A 21995-nucleotide genomic window follows, 5' to 3' on the forward strand; every position below is an offset into this window, starting at 1 on the left:
AGGCGTTCTGCTTCCGATTTTTCAGACGTGTTTCGGCCGTTTACGGCCCGAAAAACAAGCCGTGTGAACATACCCTTAGGGTGCGCTCACAAGTGGTGTACTTGCATTGTTTTTCAGCAGCTTAAAAATACACTGCGGAAAACTACATTGTATGCCTATGTGAGAAATAATCTGCAACAGATTTTTCTAGTTCTTGCATTGCGGAATACTTTTCCCATAAGCATACATTGTAACGTTTTTCACAGTGTATGTTTATGCTGCGAAAATACAATGCAAGTAAGTCACGTGTGAGGGCGCCGCACCCTTATGGAATCATGTGGTTCAATCATTGGGATGTGTGTTTTTTTTAAATTTTGCTATGGTAGAGTTAATTTACGAGCTGCTGTTGAGCACCTGTTGTCATTGATCTACATAAACTTCCCACACCCTTTTTTCATGAGTTGTTCTAGTCAATGGCGTCCTTGCGGTTACCACGGTTTTGCTGCCCAGAGAGGGATGCTGGTACGGACCTGGTGCTTGGGTCTGAGCTCTATCATGCAGTATGTGGAGGCAGCGCTCTCTTGGGACTCATAGGCCTGGCCATTTGCTATAGCCGCTGCAATAGAAGAAAGAGCGAGGCATTAAGGATGGGTTGCAGAGTTCTTCTGGCCAGTGCCCTGGTGACTACAGGTGTGACTAGGAGGGAACTTGTACTATATTTTGGCGGCTGATGTTTGCACAAGGTCTCATGCCCATGGCTGTATTATAGCCATGATCGGGCTCCCGTAAAGGCCCATGAGGTCTCTACCGTATACCCATATGCCATCGGTTTCAGTTCTGTACGAATTTGACAGAAAAGTAATCCTGGTATGCTCCATTGGATGCTGCATGTAAAGTAGTTGTATAATCTCCCCATTCGAGCCTTAGGCTGGGGCTCCAAAGGGGTATATCGCACTTTTGCATGTGATTTAAGTACGAAATCGCAATTCTATGCAATTTCAATAGAATGCTATGAGGAAATAAATTCAAATTATTATAAAGCATAGATTATTTGCAATCATAGTGGCCTGACCTTGCGTGTACACATGTGATGTCATGCAAGCCCTTAAAAATACTGCTGCATTCTAATGTGACTACGCTTGTTCGATAATCACCCTCGATAAATTGCTGTGGAGTCTTAGACATTTCAGGTTTTAAAATGAGTGTATTCACACATTGCAGAATAAGGCGTCATGAAGACATGCACGTTTTTTGGGTTTACAGTCTATGCAGTTTAAGGTTACCACAATTTCTGTATTTACATGCACTTTTCTCAAAAGCAGCTCTCTGCCCATGTGAATATACCCCTGCAGTTGAGGTGTGGTTAAAATCGCATTAAAAACCACACCAAAAATCGCATTCGTTTTACTACGATTTGATGCTGTTGCAGCACAGATTGCAACTGCATCAACTAGCCGTAAAAACGTGTGGAGTTTTCTGATGCTCTTCTTATGCGGTTTTTAGGCTGGATTCACACGAGCATGTTCGGTCCATAAAGGACTGAACGTATTTCGGCCGCAGGTCCCGGACCAAACACACTGCAGGGAGCCGGGCTCCTAGCATTATAGTTATGTACAAAGCTAGGAGTCACTGCCTCTCCGTGGAACTACTGTCCCGTACTGAAAACATGATTACCGTACGGGACAGTTGTCCCGCAGCGAGGCAGTGACACCTAGTGTCAGAGAACTATGATGCTAGGAGCCCGGCTCCCTGCATTGTTTGGTCCAGGACTTGCGGCCAAGATACGTTCCGTCCTTTACGGACCAAACATGCTCGTGTGAATCCAGCCTTACCGCACCTCAACCGCAATGTCTGAATATACCCTTAAAGTGGATTTCCACGCAGCGTTTTAATGGCTTTTTTTTTTTCTAGTGCAACCAGATGTTCCATTTAGGCTAGGATCACACACAGCCAAAAACTGCTTCAAAACTGTGTGTGTGATCCTGAGGGTATGTGCACACGATAGCAGGCATTTACGTGTGAAAAGACAGACTGTTTTCAAGAGAAAACAGCTCCCGCCTTTCACACGTAAATGCTCCTCCTCGTAATATACGAGGCGTCTGTGACGCTCGTAAATCTTGAGCTGCTCTTCATTGAGTTCAATGAAGAACGGCTCAAATTACGTTGCAAAGAAGTGCCCTGCACTTCATTGCCGAGGCAGTCAATTTACGCGTCGTCGTTTGACAGCTGTCAAACAACGACGCATAAATGACAGGTTGTCTGCACAGTACGTCGGCAAACCCATTCAAATGATTGGGCAGATGTTTGCCGACGTATTGTAGCCCTATTTCCAGGCGTAAAACGAGGCATAATACGCCTCGTTTACGCCTGAAAATAGTTCGTGTGAACCCAGCCTGAGGGTATGTGCACACGGTAGCAGGCTTTTACGTCTGAAATGACAGACTGTTTTCAGGAGAAAACGGCTGCCTCGTTTCAGTCGTAAATGCTCCTCCTCGCATTTTGCGAGGCTTCTGACAGCCGTAAATTTTGAGCTCTGCTTCATTGAGTTCAATGAAGAACGGCTCAAATTACGTCTGAATGAAGTGTCCTGCACTTCTTTTGACGAGGCAGTATTTTTAGGCGTAGTCGTTTGACAGCTGTCAAACGACGACGCGTAAATGACAGGTCGTCTGCACAGTACGTCGGCAACCCCATTCAAATGAATGGGCAGATGTTTGCCGACGTATTGGAGCCGTATTTTCAGGCGTAAATCGAGGCATAATACGCCTCGTTTACACCTGAAAATAGGTCGTGTGAACCCAGCCTGACTTTAAAGTCTGTAGTAAAAGCACTACATAAGCTGCGTTTTTGCTTGTGGTGAATTTGTTGCATTTTTTTTGTGCTCAATGGTGGTTGTTTCCAAATGCCGCATGCTGAAGTGTGGCCTCTGGTGTTTTCCCATAGGCCTCTCTATCGGAATTCAAAAACGGCAGAAAAAAAGCATGTACAAATTGAAAAATGGCACAAAGAAACGCTGTAATGTTTTCAGAAACTCTGTGATGAAAGCCTACTAGGGGTATTCCAACCTAAGACCTTATTCGCATAGTGCAATTTCGATAACTTTATATTGCAGAGGGAGAGGGAGTGGAAGTATATAGAAAATATTCTACTTCTCCTCTTTTCTTGAATCCACTTGTGCTTTAATATCTGCACAAAATCTGTGCTGTGTGAATATACCCTTAAGCATTCTTAACCTCTCCACTGGATATCCGATATATGCCAGATCATTGGTGGCCAGATCCCTGGGACCCCCACCAATTGCCAAAACTGGGGTCCCCATTACCCAGTTTCCCCCCAGCAACAAGATGGCGGCTAGGAAGGGTTTGAATGGAGCGGTGGCCTGCATTTGTGGTGCTTTGTTTAAAGGTTATGTACACCATTTGAATTTTTTTTTTTTTTAATAAAAAGGTGTATTAGGGTGATTTAATGCAACTTTTGTAATTTCATTTTAAAATGTTTACTTTTTCAGATACAACTGCTTTGTTTCCTGTATACAGAGCAGCTGTATCTAGCGCTGAAACCTGCTGTCACTGAACCCATCAGTCCTGCTGACATGACGGATTCAGATCTCAGTGCAAGATACATCTGTTCTGTATACAGAATACGAAGCAGATGTATCTGAAAAAGTAAAATTTTTAAATTAAAATGAGATTATAAAGTTGCACTGAGGCTTAGTTCACACTACCGTTAGTATACGTTTACCTCTCTTCTATCAGAGGAAGAGAGGATTGAAATATTAAAGGGAAAGAAACGGTTCAGTTAGAATTACCATTGATTTCAATGGTAATTCTTTTGTTTCGGTTGCTTTTCGTTTGTCTCCGTTCACTAGGTTTTTTTAAATCAATGGTAATTCTAATGGAACCGTTGCTTTCTGTTTACTCTTTCGATCCTCTCTTCCTCTGATGGAAGAGAGGTAATTGTATACTAACGGTAGTGTGAAAGAAGCCTGATACACGTTTTTAATTTAAAAAAACAAACAAACCACGTTTTCCATATTTGTCCCCCATGGTGGCACACTAGGAGGATGATGCCTTCACCTCTGTAGGGACAGGAACCGAGAGAGGTTAAAGGGGCCCCACCCTCAACCTCCCGCCAGTGTATTTCCTGTCCCTACAGGAGTCCGGTCGAAGAGAGGATCCTCTTCCCCATTTGGGTGTGGGGGGTTTGAAGTCTAATCTTGTCGTGGAGGTCAGGATCGGGGGTCCCCTCCTTCCGACCAGGATTCCACTTGGGGGGGGGGGGAGTGTACACAGGGGGTTTGCAACGAACGCCACGAGAAGATCTCTGTGGTTAAGATACTGGCAGAGGGGGGGGGGGGGGGGACACCCGTTCAAAAAAATAGGCTTTGTAACATCCCGTGTAGGGGGGGAATATGTTTTTGGTCCAGACCTAGACAAAATATTAGAGAAGGTGGCAGATAGGAAAAAGGGATTTCCAGAGGATAAGCCAGCTAATAGGAAGTTTCCCTTTCGTTCCCAAAGGCCCCAGGGTGAAAACTATAGTGGGAAAGACAAGACCAGTCGTTGGAGTTATCCAAAAGGTTGGAGGGGTAGAGGCTTCTTGCTCAACCCTAACATACAGGAAGTTTGTTAAAATTATACAATCTTTGGAGCAACATCACCCAGAGCAAATTGGTTCTAGAAATAATAAGAAGCGGCTACTGTGTGGAATTTTCAACCCTTCCTCCGAGGAGATCGGTTCTGACAACCCAACCCTGACAATTTCTGAAAATTCTGATCTTGGACATCATCAGAAAGCTGCACCAGAGAGGAGTAATATCTCTCGGGTACCTCAGGATCAGTGGGAAGAAGGTCTACTCCTCTCTATTTTCTTATAAAAAAGAAAAAAGCCAGACCGTTCACTAGCATCCACCACTCCTTTAATAAAGAAAGGGGCTTACATGTGCACCCTGGATCTAAAGGACGCTTACTACCATGTCCCCATTCATCCCTTCTCGCAAAAGTTCCTAAGGTTTGTAGTAAAGGACTCAACGGGCCAGGTGGTCCATAACCAATTTACGGCTCTCCCCTTCGGAATTTCATCCGCCCCAAGGGTATTTACAAAAATTATGATAGAGGTGATAGCTTCATTTCGCAGACAGGGAATTATTATAATCCCCTATCTGGACGACTGCCTAATTACAGCAGAGACCCAGGAGATTCTTTCCACTCAGGTAAAGCTAGTGACAAGGCAACTAGCAGAACTGGGTTGGATAATAAACTACCAAAAATCAAGCTTGATTCCGGACACGCGGATGAAATTTCTAGGGGTCATACTGGACTCCACCCTACAAATGTCCCTATTACCGGGAGAGAAAAGAAGGTCCATAATCTCCAATATCAGAAGGTTTCAAAAAGCCACCTCTTACAAAATAAGAGCGGCAATGAGTATACTAGATGAGATGACAGCCTGCATTGTCAGTGGCCTGGAGCCAAAACCATTCCCGTCCACTTCAGAGATGGATACTTGCCTCATGGGGCAAAAAACAGCTATCCCTAGATCAGAAGATAAAATCTTTTCTATATTGGTGGACAGAGCACTCAAACCTCAGGAGGGGTGTAATTTGGCATCAGTCTCCAGCAATCCTAGTTCTGACAGATGCAAGCAAAAAAGGTTGGGGAGCCAAACTCCCAGACCATTATATTCAGGGAACTTGGCCACCGACCATAGCGGCTCATTTCTAAAATTTACGCGAATTGAGAGCAGTCTGGGAAACACTGAGGTCAAGTTCCTTAAACTTTTAGGACAACTATGTCAAGATACTATCAGGCAACATGACCACAGTATCTTTTCTGAAACACCGGGGGGAGGGGGTGTACCGGATTGCTCTCTCTGTCTCAGAAAATATTATTTTGGGCAGAACACAACCTTTTTTTCTCTATCGGCCATCCACTTAAAAGGCTTGGAGAATACAGAGGAAGATTTTCTCAGCCGGAAAAACCTAGATCCAGGCATATGGTCTCTAAATCAGGATGTCTTTTTTTTTTCAGATCACACGGCTATGGGGGTTTCCTCAAGTGGATCTGTTTGTACTGATTAAATTCCAAAACCGAGCTCTTCTCTTTAAACCCCCACGATTGTCCCCTAGGCATAGATGCTCTATCTCAGCCTTGGGACATGGATCTATCATACGCCTTTCCACCACTCCCACTGATGTCAAGGATCCTTCAAAAACTTTACAAGGTAGATCTGATCCATTCTGGCCAAAAAACGCCTGGTTTCAAATCCTGAGGAAATTCGCACTGGAGGACCCTATAGAGCTTCATTTAGGACCAGATCTAGTACAGGGTCTGCTACGACATCCGAGTCTCCACGACCTTCACTTATCAGCCTGGATACTGAATGGGCACTGCTCAGAGAAAGGGCTTTATCCCAGAAGGTAATAACCCCAAAAGCTAGCCGTAAACCAGTTACTTACGCAATTTATCTAAAGATTTGGAAGAAATTTACCTCCTGGTGTGGAAACCAACCCCCGGACCAGAATCATCCAGTCATCCTGCAGATTTAGGATTTTTTACAGCAGGGGCTGGATCTAGGTCTTAGACCAAGCACCCTCCGAGTACGTGTCTCGGCACTTAGTACATTTTTTGACACCCGACTGTCAGAACACAGGTGGGTGAAAAGATTCATGTGTGCAGCCCCAAGACTAAGGCCGACCATTACACAGTTATCCCTGCAATGGGAACTCGGCGTTGTCCTCAGGACCCTACCTAGACCCCCTTTGAACCAATCGAAGATGTAAACCTCAAACACTTGTCCCTTTTTAAAGTTGCCTTTCTAATAGCGATAACCACAGCAAAGAGACTGGGGGAAAGCTATCTACCGAAGAACCATACCTTAGGATAACGGATGATAGAATAATACTAAAGCTGGATCCTATTTTCCTTCCAAAGGTCGTATCAGATTTTCATAGAAATTAGGAGATTGTCCTTCCTTCATTTTGTCTTGACTCAAGGAATCAAAAAGAGGAATTTCATTCTATTGGATTAAGTATTGTAAGACTGCCCTTCTAACATCGTTAGTGACCGCTAATACACCTTTTCATGGCGGCCACTAACGGGCTTTATTCTGATACATATGCCTTTTCACGGCACTGCATCAGAATAAAATTGCGGCGCCGTGAAGAGGGATAGCTCCCTGCTCTCAGCTACCGGAGGTAGCTGAGGGCTTGGAGCACAGTCTGGGGACCGTTGTTTGCGGTTCCCAAACCGGCGATCGCCGGTATTCAAAGAATACCGGCGATCGCTGTTACAATGAATGCAGCATTGTAGAGCTAACTTTTTTTATCTCCTCTCACCATGAATATTTGGTGAGAGGAGATAAAAAACTAACGTGTTAGGCACCCGATCGTGCCCCCCCTCCCCCCCCCCTCCACCCCCAACTGCCGGGGGGAAAAAAAAATGGCGCACGCAAGCGCTGTCGCTGAAAGGCAGCTATTCTGCCTGTACATAGAAACTGATCAGGGACCGTTATAATTGGTCCCTGATCAGATGGTCACTGTGATATACCTATCACAGTGACCATAGTCCCATATTTACAAAATACAGCACAGGATTTGTGCTCTTTCCCTCCCTCCTCTCACTGTAGGTGATCTGTGAGAGGAGAGAGAGAAATACTATACAAATCTTGTGCTGTATTATGCTGTGAAATACACCACATATTTACCAGTGTTCCTATATTATCCGTAATTACCCCAGATTGCTCGCAATTACCCCAGATTACCAGTAATCACCCCCCTGTTTTTTTTTGTTTGTCTTCTAAAAAAAAAAAATTATTAGTGTAGTGAACATGAATCGCAGAAGCCGCAGAATGTTCTCTGCAGACAGGCATACGCCATGCTGTGCTCTAGCGGTTCCGGCAGTGATACGGACACTGCGTCAGAAGCAGAACTTGGCTCAAAGCGACACATGTTCTGCTTCGGCCACTGGACCCCCCCAGCCCTATGGTGGTGGACGCAGCGGTCACCATTGAAGCGTCAGGAGCAGGGCCTAGTACTGCAGTCCCTCCCGCAATTTGGGATCCTGCAATTGCTTTCTCCCCCCAAGTTTTGCCATTTACAGCGACTCCAGGCATCAATGCAGATGTCTCAAATTTTAGTCCCTATAATTTTTTTCAACTGTTTATAGGTGATCAGGTCCTGGAACTAATTGTCCAGCGGACAAATTTATATGCCAGACAATTTGGCACCCAAAATCCCAGGTCTTGCTATGCCAGAGGATGGATCCCCACAACAGTTTCTGAATTTTTTGGGGGGGAATTACCCTAAATATGGGCATAGTAAAAAAAAAAACCTCTATCCGCTCCTATTGGGCTACCAGCGCTATCCATAGCACGCCTGTATTTGCAGCCGTTATGGCCCGAACGCGCTACGAATCAATAATGCATTTCATGCATTTTTCTGTCAATACACAAATCCCCCCCAAGAAGTGACCCAGCCTATGATCACCTCAACAAACTGAGACCCCTTCTCCCACCTAAGTGACTCCTTTTTCAATTTATTCACCCCAGGCCAAAAACTAGCGGTAGATGAGTCCCTTACGTCCTTCAAGGGCCGTCTATCGTTTCGCCAATACATCCCCTCCAAAAGAGCCCGATACGGAGTGAAACTCTATAAGGTGTGCGAGATAACAACGGGCTACACCTGTGGCTTTTTCATTTATGAGGGCAGGGATCGCCACCTTAATCCCCCAGGATGCCCAGAGGATATTGGCATTAGTGGGAAAATTGTCTGGGAACTCATGGTGCCATTCCTACAAAAAGGGTACCATGTGTACACCAACAATTATTACACCAGTGTCCCCCTGTATAAGTCCGTCCATGCTGCTTATACAGGGGCCTGTGGGACAGTGCACAAAAATAGTCGGCTTCCCTCAACAACTGGTGTCCAGGCGACAAGTAAGGGGTGCGTCACACGTTTGCAAGTGACCAGTTGCTCGCTGTCAAATGGAGTGACAAAAAGGACGTGTATATGCTCTCCACCGTGCACGAGGACACCACAGTAGTAGTGAGGGAGAGGGGCGCAACCTCTGATAAGAGGAAACCGGTCTGCGTGGTGGACTATAACAAGTTCATGGGGGGGAGTCGATCTATCTGACCAGGTCCTACAACCATACCTGGTCAAGCGCAAAACTAGGGCCTGGTATAAAAAGGTAGCGATCTACCTCATCCAAATGGCCACTTACAACAGCTATGTGCTCTACAAGACCCAGGGAACGCTTAGTTTCCTCCAATATCAGGAGAAAATTATAGAGCACTTCCTGTTTGACTCCCCCCGCACCTAGAGAATCCTTCGAGTCAGAGGATGTCAAAAGGCTCACTGAGCGCCACTTCCTTCACCCCGTCCCTGCCTCTGTGAACCAGATACCCCCAAAAGAGATGCCGGGTGTGCAGTAAACATGGAAGGCAGAGCGATTCCCGGTTTTACTGCCCCATGTGCCCTTCAAATCCAGGCCTGTGCAACTACCCCTGTTTTCAGACCTACCACACCGTTTCTAATTAATTTTATCTATAATTTAGGGAAAACCAAAAAGGGTGGGGTGGGGGGATACTTTTTAGGGAGTCAATTTCATTTATGCATATTTTTTTTGGCTTCGTTTCTGGGCTTTCCAAGGGAGGGAAGGATTCTCATGGGGAGGTAGTAAAGTTTATTTTTTTCAGACTGTAAAACTAAATCTCCCCTTTATGATTTTTTTTTTATACAATTCTTGGACAATTAAATCCTGGACTTGATCACTCAAGTGTTCTTGAAATAAAAAATAAATGTGGGCATTGCATTTATTAGTAGATAAATCCAACACCTGCGGCCCGTGCCGCCCCTGAATTAGTGGAAGTCGTGCATTTTAGCAATGGTTACAAGAATAAATTGAGGATGTATTTCCTTTTTCTTATGACTGTCCTGCCACATACGGCTGTTACATTCCTAATTCTGTACCGTGATATGGGCATGATATTTTTTTTATTTGGAAGATCTCTAATAATCGAGCTGTTCCTTATCAATACACCATGGGCTTTGTTACAGTTCTTCTGGAAATACTGACATCATTTTGGGGATTTGTGATCCTTTACTGTTCCTATACATGGTTTTGGACACTGCCCCTCTATATATTCTGTAGGTGATTGGTTGTTTTGTGCACATAGCGATTTCTACCTTGCCGGGCAGGGGCCTGTTATGGTGTATCGGGTCACTTGGCACATTCGTCCCTCATAAGGATTGATGGAGCTAAAGAGACGTTGTACAACCAGTCACTGAAAAAAAAAAAGCTTGTCATGGCAGCCCTGCAAGTGTTCTTCTATCTAGTGAACAGACTCGCGTTTGCAACATAGTTGGATACATTTTCCCCCATTTGTTTGAAGATATTGCCCGTCACTCCAGTACTTTTTTTATTTTTACCTCTGTGACTGATTTTATATTAGGACAGAATTCTGTCCACAATGACATCATAATGGCACAGATGCGGGACAACGGCTTCTTCAGCAAGACATAGTCATAAGTACAGGCAAATACGTCTATAGCAACATGTATCCGTTATGAATACACGGCTTCACTTATCTTCTGTATGCCGCACAAATTTATTAATGTGGCATATTTCTAACAAAATAACCTTCTACCACGTCTCCTCTATTTTATCTGGAAACGTAATAAGAATTTGAAGAAAACATTATATACCCAGTGGCGGATTAAGTAGACCATAGGCCCTGGGCTGTTACCCATAGTTGGGGGCCCCCTTCTCCACCGCCGCCCTGTAACTATTGTTAACACTTCCTTTTTGTACAGACATTAACAAATGGGTGTTACTACTCCCCTTGTCAAAAGGCTGTGTCCCCACGTACTGACCGTCTCCAACCATCGCTGACCATATCGCACCGTGTAGGGACACATTCTCCTGACAAGGGGAATAGTAACACTTATTTGTCTATTAGTCCTGGACTGCACAAAGACTTTGTGAAATACAAGGATTTCCTATAATAAACATGTCAGTAGAGATGACAGATTGTCTATAAATCTAGTGACTCACAGGTGACGACGTAGTTTTTTTTCCTCTTCTCCATCCAGTCCAGACTTCATGACTTTTCCCGGCCATGACCCATTTCTGCAGAATTTGCCACTCAGATGTCTTTGGCTCCTCACTTTTCCAACATTTCCACACCTATAAACAAAGATAATATTATCATGGTGCCACACACTGTGATCCTAAATATAATAGCACCATAGACTGCGCCCCTGAATATAATTGCGTCAAACAAAACACAGCCCCCTGTAAATAGAGCTACACAGTCCTCCCCTCTGTAAATAGCGTCACATAGCCCTCCCCCTCTTGTATATAGTGCTACACAGCAATCCCCCTTAGATATAGTGATACACAGCGCTCCCTTCTATATAGTGCTATACAACAATCCCCCCTTGTATATTGTGCTACACAGCGTCTCCCCCCTTGGACCTGCAGCTCTTGTAATTGCTCAGTATAATGTCCCCCGTAGCTGCCCCCACAGTATAATGCCCTTCATAGCTGCCTCTACACAGTATAATACCCTTCATAGCTGCCTCTACACAGTATAATGCCCTTCATAGCTGCCTCTACACAGTATAATGCCCTTCATAGCTGCCTCTACACAGTATAATGCCCTTCATAGCTGCCTCTACACAGTATAATGCCCTTCATAGCTGCCTCTACACAGTATAATGCCCTTCATAGCTGCCTCTACACAGTATAATGCCCTTCATAGCTGCCTCTACACAGTATAATGCCCTTCATAGCTGCCTCTACACAGTATAATGCCCTTCATAGCTGCCTCTACACAGTATAATGCCCTTCATAGCTGCCTCTACACAGTATAATGCCCTTCATAGCTGCCTCTACACAGTATAATGCCCTTCATAGCTGCCTCTACACAGTATAATGCCCTTCATAGCTGCCTCTACACAGTATAATGCCCTTCATAGCTGCCTCTACACAGTATAAAGCCCCCATAGCTGCGACACAGTATAATGCCTCCGTAGCTGCCTCTACACAGTATAATGCCTCCGTAGCTGCCTCTACACAGTATAATGCCTCCGTAGCTGCCTCTACACAGTATAATGCCTCCGTAGCTGCCTCTACACAGTATAATGCCTCTGTAGCTGCCTCTACACAGTATAATGCCTCCGTAGCTGCCTCTACACAGTATAATGCCTCCATAACTGCCTCTACATAGTATAATGTCCCTCATAGCTGCCTCCACACAGTATAATGCCCCCATAGATGTGACACAGTATAATGCCTCCATATGTGCGTACCTAATAAATAAAAAAAACATAATTACTTGCCTATCCCAGTTACCACGACAGTGGGGGATGCTTCTTCTCCTCTGCACTGTCCCGTGAGTGACTCCGTGCAGACAGGCGCGATGACGTCACTACATCGCGCCTGCCTGCACCGAGCTGCTCACGGCAGAGTGAATGCTGGAGCGAGGGTCCAGCATTCAACCCAACTAATCTGCATCCTGCGGACGCAGATTCAGTTGGAAGCGGGCAGCGCGGCAGCTAGCGGCGCTGCCTAGTTTTTTAAGATTGTGTGCGGTTCAGCCGCCCGAACCGCCCATATTATAATCCGCCATTGTATCCAAAATACCCATTATTTCCTCCTTTAAACATTTTTTGGTCCGCATGCTCACTACACCACTAGGGGTTTAGTTTTTAAAATGGGTTAATTTCTGCGTGTTTTTTTTTTTTTTTTTTGTTCAGGCAGCTCAATGCCTCTAAATGCATGATATGGGGCCTAGGATTTATTCAATTGTGCCCTGAAAGCCAAAGGGTTCTCCCTCTCTTTTTGGCCCAGCCACACGTCTAATAAGCAGATTGGGGCAACAATGGGAGTATTTTTGAAAACGGGAGAAACCGGGTGATAGATTTTGGGTGTGTTTCTTCATTTTCATGTTTTCTTTACAAAGAAATCGGTCTTCAAACTGACACTTTTATGAAAAAAGTGAAATTGTATTTTTTTTTCACCTGCTATGTATTACATTTAGCAAAAAACTGTGGGGTCAAAATACTTACTATACCCCTAGATAAATACCTTGAGGGGTCTAGTTTTCTAAATGGGGTCATTTATGGGGAGTTTCTATCATTCTGGCAGCTCAAAGCCTCTCCAAATGTACAGTGGGGCCTAAAACATTTTCAAGCAAAATATGTGTCCTGAAAGTCTCCGGGTGTTCCCTTCGTTTTGGGCCCTGCCGTGTGTCCAGGCAACGCATTAGGGCCACAATGTGGGTATTTTTGAAAACAGGAGAAACAGGGGGATAGATTTTGTGGTGTGTTTCTTCATTCTCATCATCACTTTACAAAGAAATCGGTCTTCAAAATGATACTTTTATGAAAAAAGTTAAATTATATTTTTTTGCGCCTGCTTTGCATGAATTCTTACAAAAAAAACGGGGGGTCAAAATACTTACAACACCCCTTAATAAATACCTTAAGGGGTGTCGTTTTCAAAATGGGGTCACTTGTGGGGGTTTCCACCATTCTGACACCTATGAGCCTCTGAAAACCTGGCTTGGTGCAGGAAAACAAAATGTACTTCAATTATTACTAAATTTGTAAGTCTTCTAAATTGCTCCAAAAATTTTTTTTTTTTCAAAAGTGCTGCCAAACTACAGTAAAGAGATGGAAATATATATTTAATAAAATAAATTGTACAGTATGTACATGTGACATATTGCAGTTAAAAATAGGGAAATATTATAATTTTTACAATTTCTTCAATTTTTCTATTTTTTAATTTCCGCAAATCGTATCAGTCTACTTTTACCACTAAAATAAAGTATAACGTGACGAAAAAACAATGTCAGAATTACTTGGATATTCAAAACTTTCGCAGAGTTATTCTCTGATAAAGTCAGACATGCCAGATTTAACAAATCTGGCCTGGTCATTAAGGGGTTAAAGGTTACTGCAGACTGGCGGAAAGATTCCAACCTCCTAGTCCAATTTTGGGGGGGAAAAAAAGAGGACCAAAAACCTCAAAAGCTACCTTTGCTAGATGGATAAAGACAGCAATTAAAATGGGTTATTCTCTTGAAGGAAAGTCAGTTTCTGTAAACATCAGGGCCCATTCCACCAGATCCACAGCTTCATCATGGGCAGAAAAGGGAGGTGCTTCGCTAGACCAGATTTGTACGGCAGCAACTTGGGCTAGCTCCCTTACCTTTGAAAAACATTATAGGCTAGACCTTTCATCCAGTAGAGACTTAGCCTTCGGCCACAAAGTACTTCATGTGGTAGTCCCACCCTAAACCATCTCATTTGGTATTCTCCTAGTGTGCCGTCATGGGGGACGATATGGAAAGTAAGAATTAGTCTTAATGGTAATTCCGTTTCCTTGAGTCCCCCATGACGGCATACGTTTCCCCCCCCCCCCCCTACCTAGTTGTATGTGAAGTTAACATACAGTTAGGACTATCTAGTTCCTTCCAGTGTAGTGATATGGTACACACTGGTGGGTGGCTGAGGGTGGGGCCATTTTAACCTCTATTCCTGTACAGAGGTCAGGGATCATCCTCCTAGTGTGCCATCATGGGGGACTCAAGGAAACAGAATTACCGGTGAGACTATTTCTTACTTTTATAGGTGTGTATGGGGCTGATGGAAATAGCCAAGCACGAAAACCACTTTAATGTAAAATTGTCGGCGACTTCTGTCGTTTCTAAATTCATTATATTTTTTTTGGACAGTTTCAAATATTTAATAAAATGAACTTATTAAATAGGACCGATACTAAACCTACCTCTTGGATGAGCAGAGCACACAAAGCGTTTTTCCAGCTATAAGTTTTTAGGTACATAAGGACAATTAAGCAGAAAAAAATTGTTCGGAAGAGGGGGTGTGACTTTTAAGTTGCTCTTTGCAACTAATTTAGGCCCCATGCACACGACCGTAGAATTCATCCGCAATTACGAACAATTCAATTCTATTGACCACAACATCTTCCTGTATATTTACGGGAAGGTGTCCATGCCGTAGAAAGTCTCTGCAAAAGATAGGATATGTCCTATTTTTTGCTTTTACGGACTGTGCCCCATTATTTTATAATTGGAGCATGGACTGCAAATGCGCGTGTCAGTCAACGCCCGTAATCACGGATCGTGATTACAGGCAGCCGTGTGCAGGGGGCCTTAGGCTGGGGCTAGCCATAGATAAATTGATGGAAGGACAGAAAATAACTTTTGATCCAGCACTTTTAAAAGGAAACTAGTCACTCGCCATCCTTAACAATGAGTGACTTGTTAGAAACGCGTAGGTTTTTTTGCATACACCCCTTTGTGCTCGTTGCAATTTTAATTGAATATACAATAGTGTAAATTTTTCCTTTTTAAAAGCGCTGGATCAAGTTATTTTCTGTCCTGTGATTCAACCATTAGGCAGGGTTCCCACCTAGCGGAAATTCTGTGCGGAAATTCTACAGCATTTACAGTAGCAGCATAGTGGATGAGGTTTAGAAAATCTCATGCCCGCGCTGCGGAAAAAAAACTGTGCAAACGTTGATATTTTGACCTGCGGTGCGGAATTTAAATCCCCAGCATGTCCATTTATGCTGAGTTTTACTTTATTTTCTGTTGCAGGGTTTCCCCAATGAATTCAATGGGGATGCAAATCCCGCAACAGAAAGTAAAGTGTTGCAACTCTTTTCTGCGTATTCGCAGCGATTACGTTGCACAAATTGCAACTACGGAAAAAGAAAAAAACACCCAGAAGTCTGCATCTCTTCGTCCAGTCTGGCCTCCTGGGATGACATTGCATCCCATGTGACTGCTGCAGCCAATCACAGGCTGCAACGGTCACATGGGCTGCAGCATCATCCAGGGAGGCCAGACCGGACTGCACGGGAGGGACGCTTCGCCATAACGGCCTAGGTAAGTATGAGCTCTTTTTTTACCGCTGTTTTCCACATTGGAAAATCTGTCCGACAAAATGCACCGCAATGTGTTGCGTCTTTTCGGATGGAACGTACTGCGTGTTCCAGGTCGGATTTGCTGCACCGTTTTTATGCAGCGTCTCCGACCCGTGGGAACCCGGACTAAGCCACAACAAGGATCCGTACGCAAACCCAGGATCAAACACTGATACCGGTGAGCTGGAGGATCTCTTGGTTTTTTTTTTGTTTTTTTTTTCTTTCCCCATACATAAATTGATGCCTATAGGAAGATGTCTTTACATATCGTCACCAGAACCACACCAACACAGGAGAGATTGTCCCTTGACCCTATAGGAACACACCGAGGTTAAAAGCACACTCCCCCTTCCTGACTAGTGTTTTCCTGTCCCTGTAAGGTCGGGGACACAGAGGTACCTCCTGGCGTATTCCCTTCCTCCCCCTCGATACCGCTTCTTCCTTCTTGCGGGAAAGATAGATAAGGTTGGCGAACTAGGCTCCAGAGGGGTTACATGTTGCCTCCTGGTGTTCCAATAGGATTGGAGATCGCCTTGGCTTTTCTCAGATTCTCCTCTGTTATCTCCCTGTGGCTGGGGTGGAGTGGTTAAGGCTTGCTGATTTATTTATTTTTTCTTCACCTCCATTCTGGCATGTGCAGGGAGTCTGGCATCACTTCCGGCGGCGCTGGGGGAATGTAGGATGCTTCGGCGCATTGTAGGCATCTGATATCACCTCTGGTGGTATCAGGGGAGAGTTTGGTGCATCATTGTCATCTGACCTCACAATGGCCACGTGACCAAAACGTATGGTTTCGGCACCCGGAACAGCGTTTGAGTGCCAAAATGCAAAACTGCAATAGAACATTGGTCCTGCAGAGGGGGCGGTACCCGGAGGTGGGCGCGTTGACGTCATTAGGACTTCAGGATTTAAGGTATGACAGAGTTGGGTCTATATCAAGATGTCTGCCTCTGATGGCCAGGTAATTCAGTGCCCTGATTATGTGGAGTCCTGGATTTTCTCTGGTTCAGTGAGTAAAAGATCCCCCTATCTCATAAATGTGCCATGTCTCAAAAAACTATCTAATAACAAAAAGCCTCTATGCCATTCCTGCACAGAATATCATCAGGGAGGAGCAACCATCATAAGATTAAGGGAATGGTCAAGCAGGATATCCAATCTTCTTTGGTCTCCTTCTCTCAGGAATATTTTCCCTCTCAGCCCCCTCCCACACCTAAGAAAAGGATTCCGGGTCTGAGGGGGGTAGTTACCTTCCCTCTCTATCGGGTGATATCCCAGAGGAAGGGAAACTGCTCCCCAAAGAGAAGAAAAGTATTACTTTTGAACTGAAAATATGCAAGAGCTTCTTAATGCAGTAAAAAGCACTATGGGGTAGAAGAGAGAAAAAAATCGTACAATCCAGGAAGAAATGTTTGCTGGACTACGGGCAAAAAAAAAAAACTGAGTTCCCATCCATGAGAATCTTCAAGGACTCATTGAAGATGAATGAATGTTTCCAGAAAAACAAGTCTCTTGGCCAGTGGAATTAAAATATAGATTTCCACTGGATGAAGACACATTAAAATGGATGAAAGTTCCAAAAATGGACATCCAGGTTGCTAAAGTGGGAAAAAAGACTATCCTAGATTCTTCAGTTAAAAGCCTATTGAAAGTCATGGCAAGCTTCTTCTGTCCTATTACAAGAAAATATAGGGGCAACCTGTGTCGCAAGATCCATCTATAGATGGTTAAATCAGTTAGATGTTAACCTAAGGGAAGCAGGAGTGGTTTCTAAGACAACTAGAAGAGCCCTCTGGCTAAAAATGTGGACAGGGGAGCCTCTGTCAAAAATAAAACTGTGCCATCCCCTTCCAAGGGGAATATGTGCACCTAGATGACCTTTTGGAGAGAGCTTCCGATAAAAGGAAGACACTTCTGGAACCTAAAGTTCCAAAGAAAAAGCAGTCCTTTTTGTTTTGTGGTCCGTCACAAAGTTATAGAGGAAAATGAAAAAGTGTTAGATGGAGCTATCCACAAGGTGGAAAAGGAAGAAACCTCTTCCTGAACCAAAATAAACCATACCAGGATAAACCATGACGCCAAGATTGTGGGGGAAGAATCTCGAAACAAAAAATAAGTTATCTACTACAACAAAGGCAGATGTCCATAAGGTTGGCGATGTCAGTCCTAGGGTCCATGACATCCTGTATCCAAGCATTATCGTGGTCTCAAGCTCACTCCAGACAAACCTAATATCACAGTGGAACAGATCTCCTCTTTCCCTAGACCGAAAGATCTTACTGACAAGGTCCGTAAAAATCTCTCTCCTGTGGTGGTTGAAAACCAACAATCTAAAGAGGGAAATCCATTGGCACCAGTATCCTGTGAAAACTATAACTACGGATGCAAGCAGAAGGGGGTGGGGAGCAACACTAGAGCGAGGATCTTTTCAGGGCGTTTGGCCAAAACAAATGTCCTCACTCGTCAAATTTCAGGGAATTAAGAGCAGCCCTGGAATCCCTGAAGGTAACAGAATATTGTATCCAAAACTCTAACGTGAGAATTTATTCAGACAATATGACAACAATTGCATACCTGAGACATCAGGGAGGTACCAGACAGAAAACCCTGCAGATCCTAGCAGGCCAAATATTTTCTTGAGCAGAGCCTCTGCTATTATGCCTCTCGGCTCTCCACCTGCAAATGTTCCTCCAACATCCAGATTTCCCAAGTCGAAAAGACTTGGATCCAATCGAGTGGTGCCTAAAAAAGGAAGTCTATCTCCACATAACCCAAAAATGGGGATCTCCGGAAGTGGACTTATTTGCAAACCAGAAATTCAAAAGCTCCTATTTTATTTATTTTTTCCTAAATCCAAGGGAAAAGAGTTTAGGGGTGCATTGGTTTCCAACTTGCTTATGATTTTCCTCCGATTTCCCTTAATACTAAAGACCTTACAAATTATCGGGCTAGGGAAAACAAAGGTGATCTTAATTGCCCCCCTCTGCCCAAAAAGGGCTTGGTTTGGACTGTTAAACAGTCTAAAACTAGCAGAACCATGGATACCAATAAGTCATGGTCTCCTACACCAGGGACCAATCCTACATACAGACCCTCAAAAGCTTCAACTAGCAGCCTGGCTTTTGAAGCTGCCATTCTAAAATCAATCAATGGTTTGTCTGAATCCGTAATAAATACGCTACAAAAGAGTAGAAACGTAACCAATGCAAAATATATTAAAATTTGCAAGAAATTTCTTTCCTGGTGTGGAAATGAAAAACCAAATATTCTTCATCCCATCATAGCAAAAATTCTGGACTTCCTACAAGCAGGTCTTGAAGGGTTTAAAACCAAGTGCGCTAAAAGTACATACACTACCGTTCAAAAGTTTAGGGTCACTTAGAAATTTCCTTATTTTTGATAGAAAAGCACAGTTTTTTTTCAATGAAGATAACATTAAATTAATCAGAAATAAACTCTATACATTGTTAATGTGCTAAATGACTATTCTAGCCTCAAATGTCTGGTTTTTAATGCAATATCTACATAGGTGTATAGAGGCCCATTTCCAGCAACCATCACTCCAGTGTTCTAATGGTACATTGTGTTTGCTAACTGTGTTAGAAGGCTAATGGATGATTAGAAAACCCTTGAAAACCCTTGTGCAATTATGTTAGCAACGCTGTAAACCGTTTTGCTGTTTAGAGGAGCTATAAAACTGACCTTCCTTTGAGCTAGTTGAGAATCTGGAGCATTACATTTGTGGGTTTGATTAAACTCTCAAAATGGCTAGAAAAAGAGCTTTCGTGTGAAACTTGAGTCTATTTTTGTTCTTAGAAATTAAGGAGGCTATTCCATGCGAGAAATTGCCAAGAAACTGAAGATTTCCTACAACGGTGTGTACTACTCCCTTCAGAGGACAGCACACACAGGCTCTAACCAGAGTAGAAAGAGAAGTGGAAGGCCCCGCTGCACAACTGAGCAACAAGACAAGTACTTTAGAGTCTCTAGTTTGAGAAATAGACTCCTCCACAGGTCCTCAACTGGCAGCTTTATTAAATAGTATCCGCAAAACGCCAGTGTCAACGTCTACAGTGAAGAGGCGACTCCGGGAAACTGGCCTTCAGGGCAGAGTGGAGCGGTAAAGAAAAAGCCATATCTGAGACTGGCTAATAAAAGGAAAAGATTAATATGGGCAAAAGCACACAGACATTGAACAGAGGAAGATTGGAAAAAAGTGTTATGGACAGACGAATCGAAGTTTTTGAGGTGTTTGGATCACACAGAAGAACATTTGTGAGACGCAGAACAACTGAAAAGATGCTGGAAGAGTGCCTGACGCCATCTGTCAAGCATGGTGGAGGTAATGTGATGGTCTGGGGTTGCTTTGGTGTTGGTAAAGTGGGACATTTGTACAAGGTAAAAGGGATTTTGAATAAGGAAGGCTATCACTCCATTCTGCAACGCCATGCCCTGTGGACAGTGCTTGATTGGAGCCAATTTCATCCTACAACAGGACAATGACCCAAAGCACACCTCCAAATTATGTAAGAACTATTTAGGGAAGAAGCAGGCAGCTGGTATTCTATCTGTAATGGAGTGGCCAGCGCAGTCAGCAGATCTCCACCCCATAGAGCTGTTGTGGGAGCAGCTTGACCGTATGGTACGCAAGAAGTGCCCATCAAGCCAATCCAACTTGTGGGAGGGGCTTCTGGAAGCATGGGGTGGAATTTCTCCCGATTACCTCCGCAAATTAACAGCTAGAATGCCAAAGCTCTGCAATGCTGTAATTGCTGCAAATGGAGCATTCTTTGACGAAAGCAAAGTTTGAAGGAGAAAATTATTATATCAAATAAAAACCATTATTTCTAGCCATGTCAATGTCTTGACTATATTTTCTAGCCCTTTTGCAACTCATTTGATAAATATAAGTGAGTTTTCATGGAAAACACAATTGTCTGGGTGACCCCAAATTTTTGAATGTTAGTGTATATCTGCACTAAGATCTCATTTCAATCAGGGTCTTGCTCCCCACAGATGGATCAAAAGATTTTTTTGTAGGAGCCTACAGGCTATCTTTAAAGAAGAAGATTTTAGTTCCCACCTGGGACCTGAATATCGTGTTAAATGGACCATCTTTTACTTGGATAACAGCTCTTCTAGTGGCCATTACTACGGCACGCAGAGTAGAAGAAATTCAAGCCGTTTCCATAAGAAAACCATATCTGAAAATTATGGAAGACCAAATAATTTTTCGTTCAGACCCCACCTTTCTACCCAAAGTGGTTTACGAATTCCACAAGTCCCAGGACCTTGTACTTCCATCTTTCTGTAAAATCCTAAAAATAAAAAGGAAGAGATGTTTTGCTCATTAGATGAATGCAAAACTGTACAAGATTACTTAGAATTGACAGATTCTTGGAGGGCAGATCAAAATCTTTGTCCGGTTCTGGGGATCAAATAAAGGCAAAAAAGCTTCCAAAGCTACCATTGCAAATTGGATTAAGAAAGCAATCGTAGAAAAGTATCAGATCCAAAATCTTAATCCCCCCCCAGAAAATCTAAAAGCTCACTCCACCAGAGCAATCTCTGTATCTTGGGCGGAAAGATGTGATACTCGGTCCATACATTCATTAACCACTACGGACTTAATTTGGCTTCCGTTGAAGATCTTTCCTTTGGCATAGTCCCTCCCCTTAATGTTTTCAATTGATAACCCTCCTGCGGTGCTGTCATGGAGGGTAAGTGAGAAAATAGACTTAGACTTCCTGGTAATTCGGTTTCTATGAAACCCTCCATCACCGCACCCTGAGTTGTCCGACCCCCTCATTATTTTTTTTTATAAGGGATCCATGTGATTGATGAAAGAATAAATATGTTGAGATATCTAGAGAGGTGCGGGTCCCTGATGTCTAATACCATGTGACTGCTGTAGCCTGATTGGCTGCAGTGGTCACATGGGATGAAACGTCATCCCAGGAGGCTGGCCTGGATGAAGAAACACAGAATTCTGAGTTAGTATAGGTTTTATTTATTTATTTATTTTTTGTTTGAGTTTTCGTTTTTTTGCGGCGG

At 43.7% G+C, this 21995-nt stretch overlaps 1 protein-coding gene across 1 annotated transcript in view; it reads left to right on the plus strand.

Moving 5' to 3' along the window:
- The first annotated feature begins 452 nt into the window (after window positions 1-452).
- Window positions 453-21995, plus strand: part of LOC142658693 (G-protein coupled receptor 143-like) — a 160321-nt gene continuing 138778 nt past the window's right edge. Inside the window, exon 1 of the mRNA XM_075834293.1 lies at window positions 453-669. Within this exon, the coding sequence (XP_075690408.1) occupies window positions 453-669 (217 nt within the window). The remainder of the gene's footprint in view (window positions 670-21995) is intronic.

This window comes from Rhinoderma darwinii, chromosome 8 (genome assembly GCF_050947455.1).
Source record: "Rhinoderma darwinii isolate aRhiDar2 chromosome 8, aRhiDar2.hap1, whole genome shotgun sequence".
NCBI lineage: Eukaryota > Metazoa > Chordata > Amphibia > Anura > Rhinodermatidae > Rhinoderma > Rhinoderma darwinii.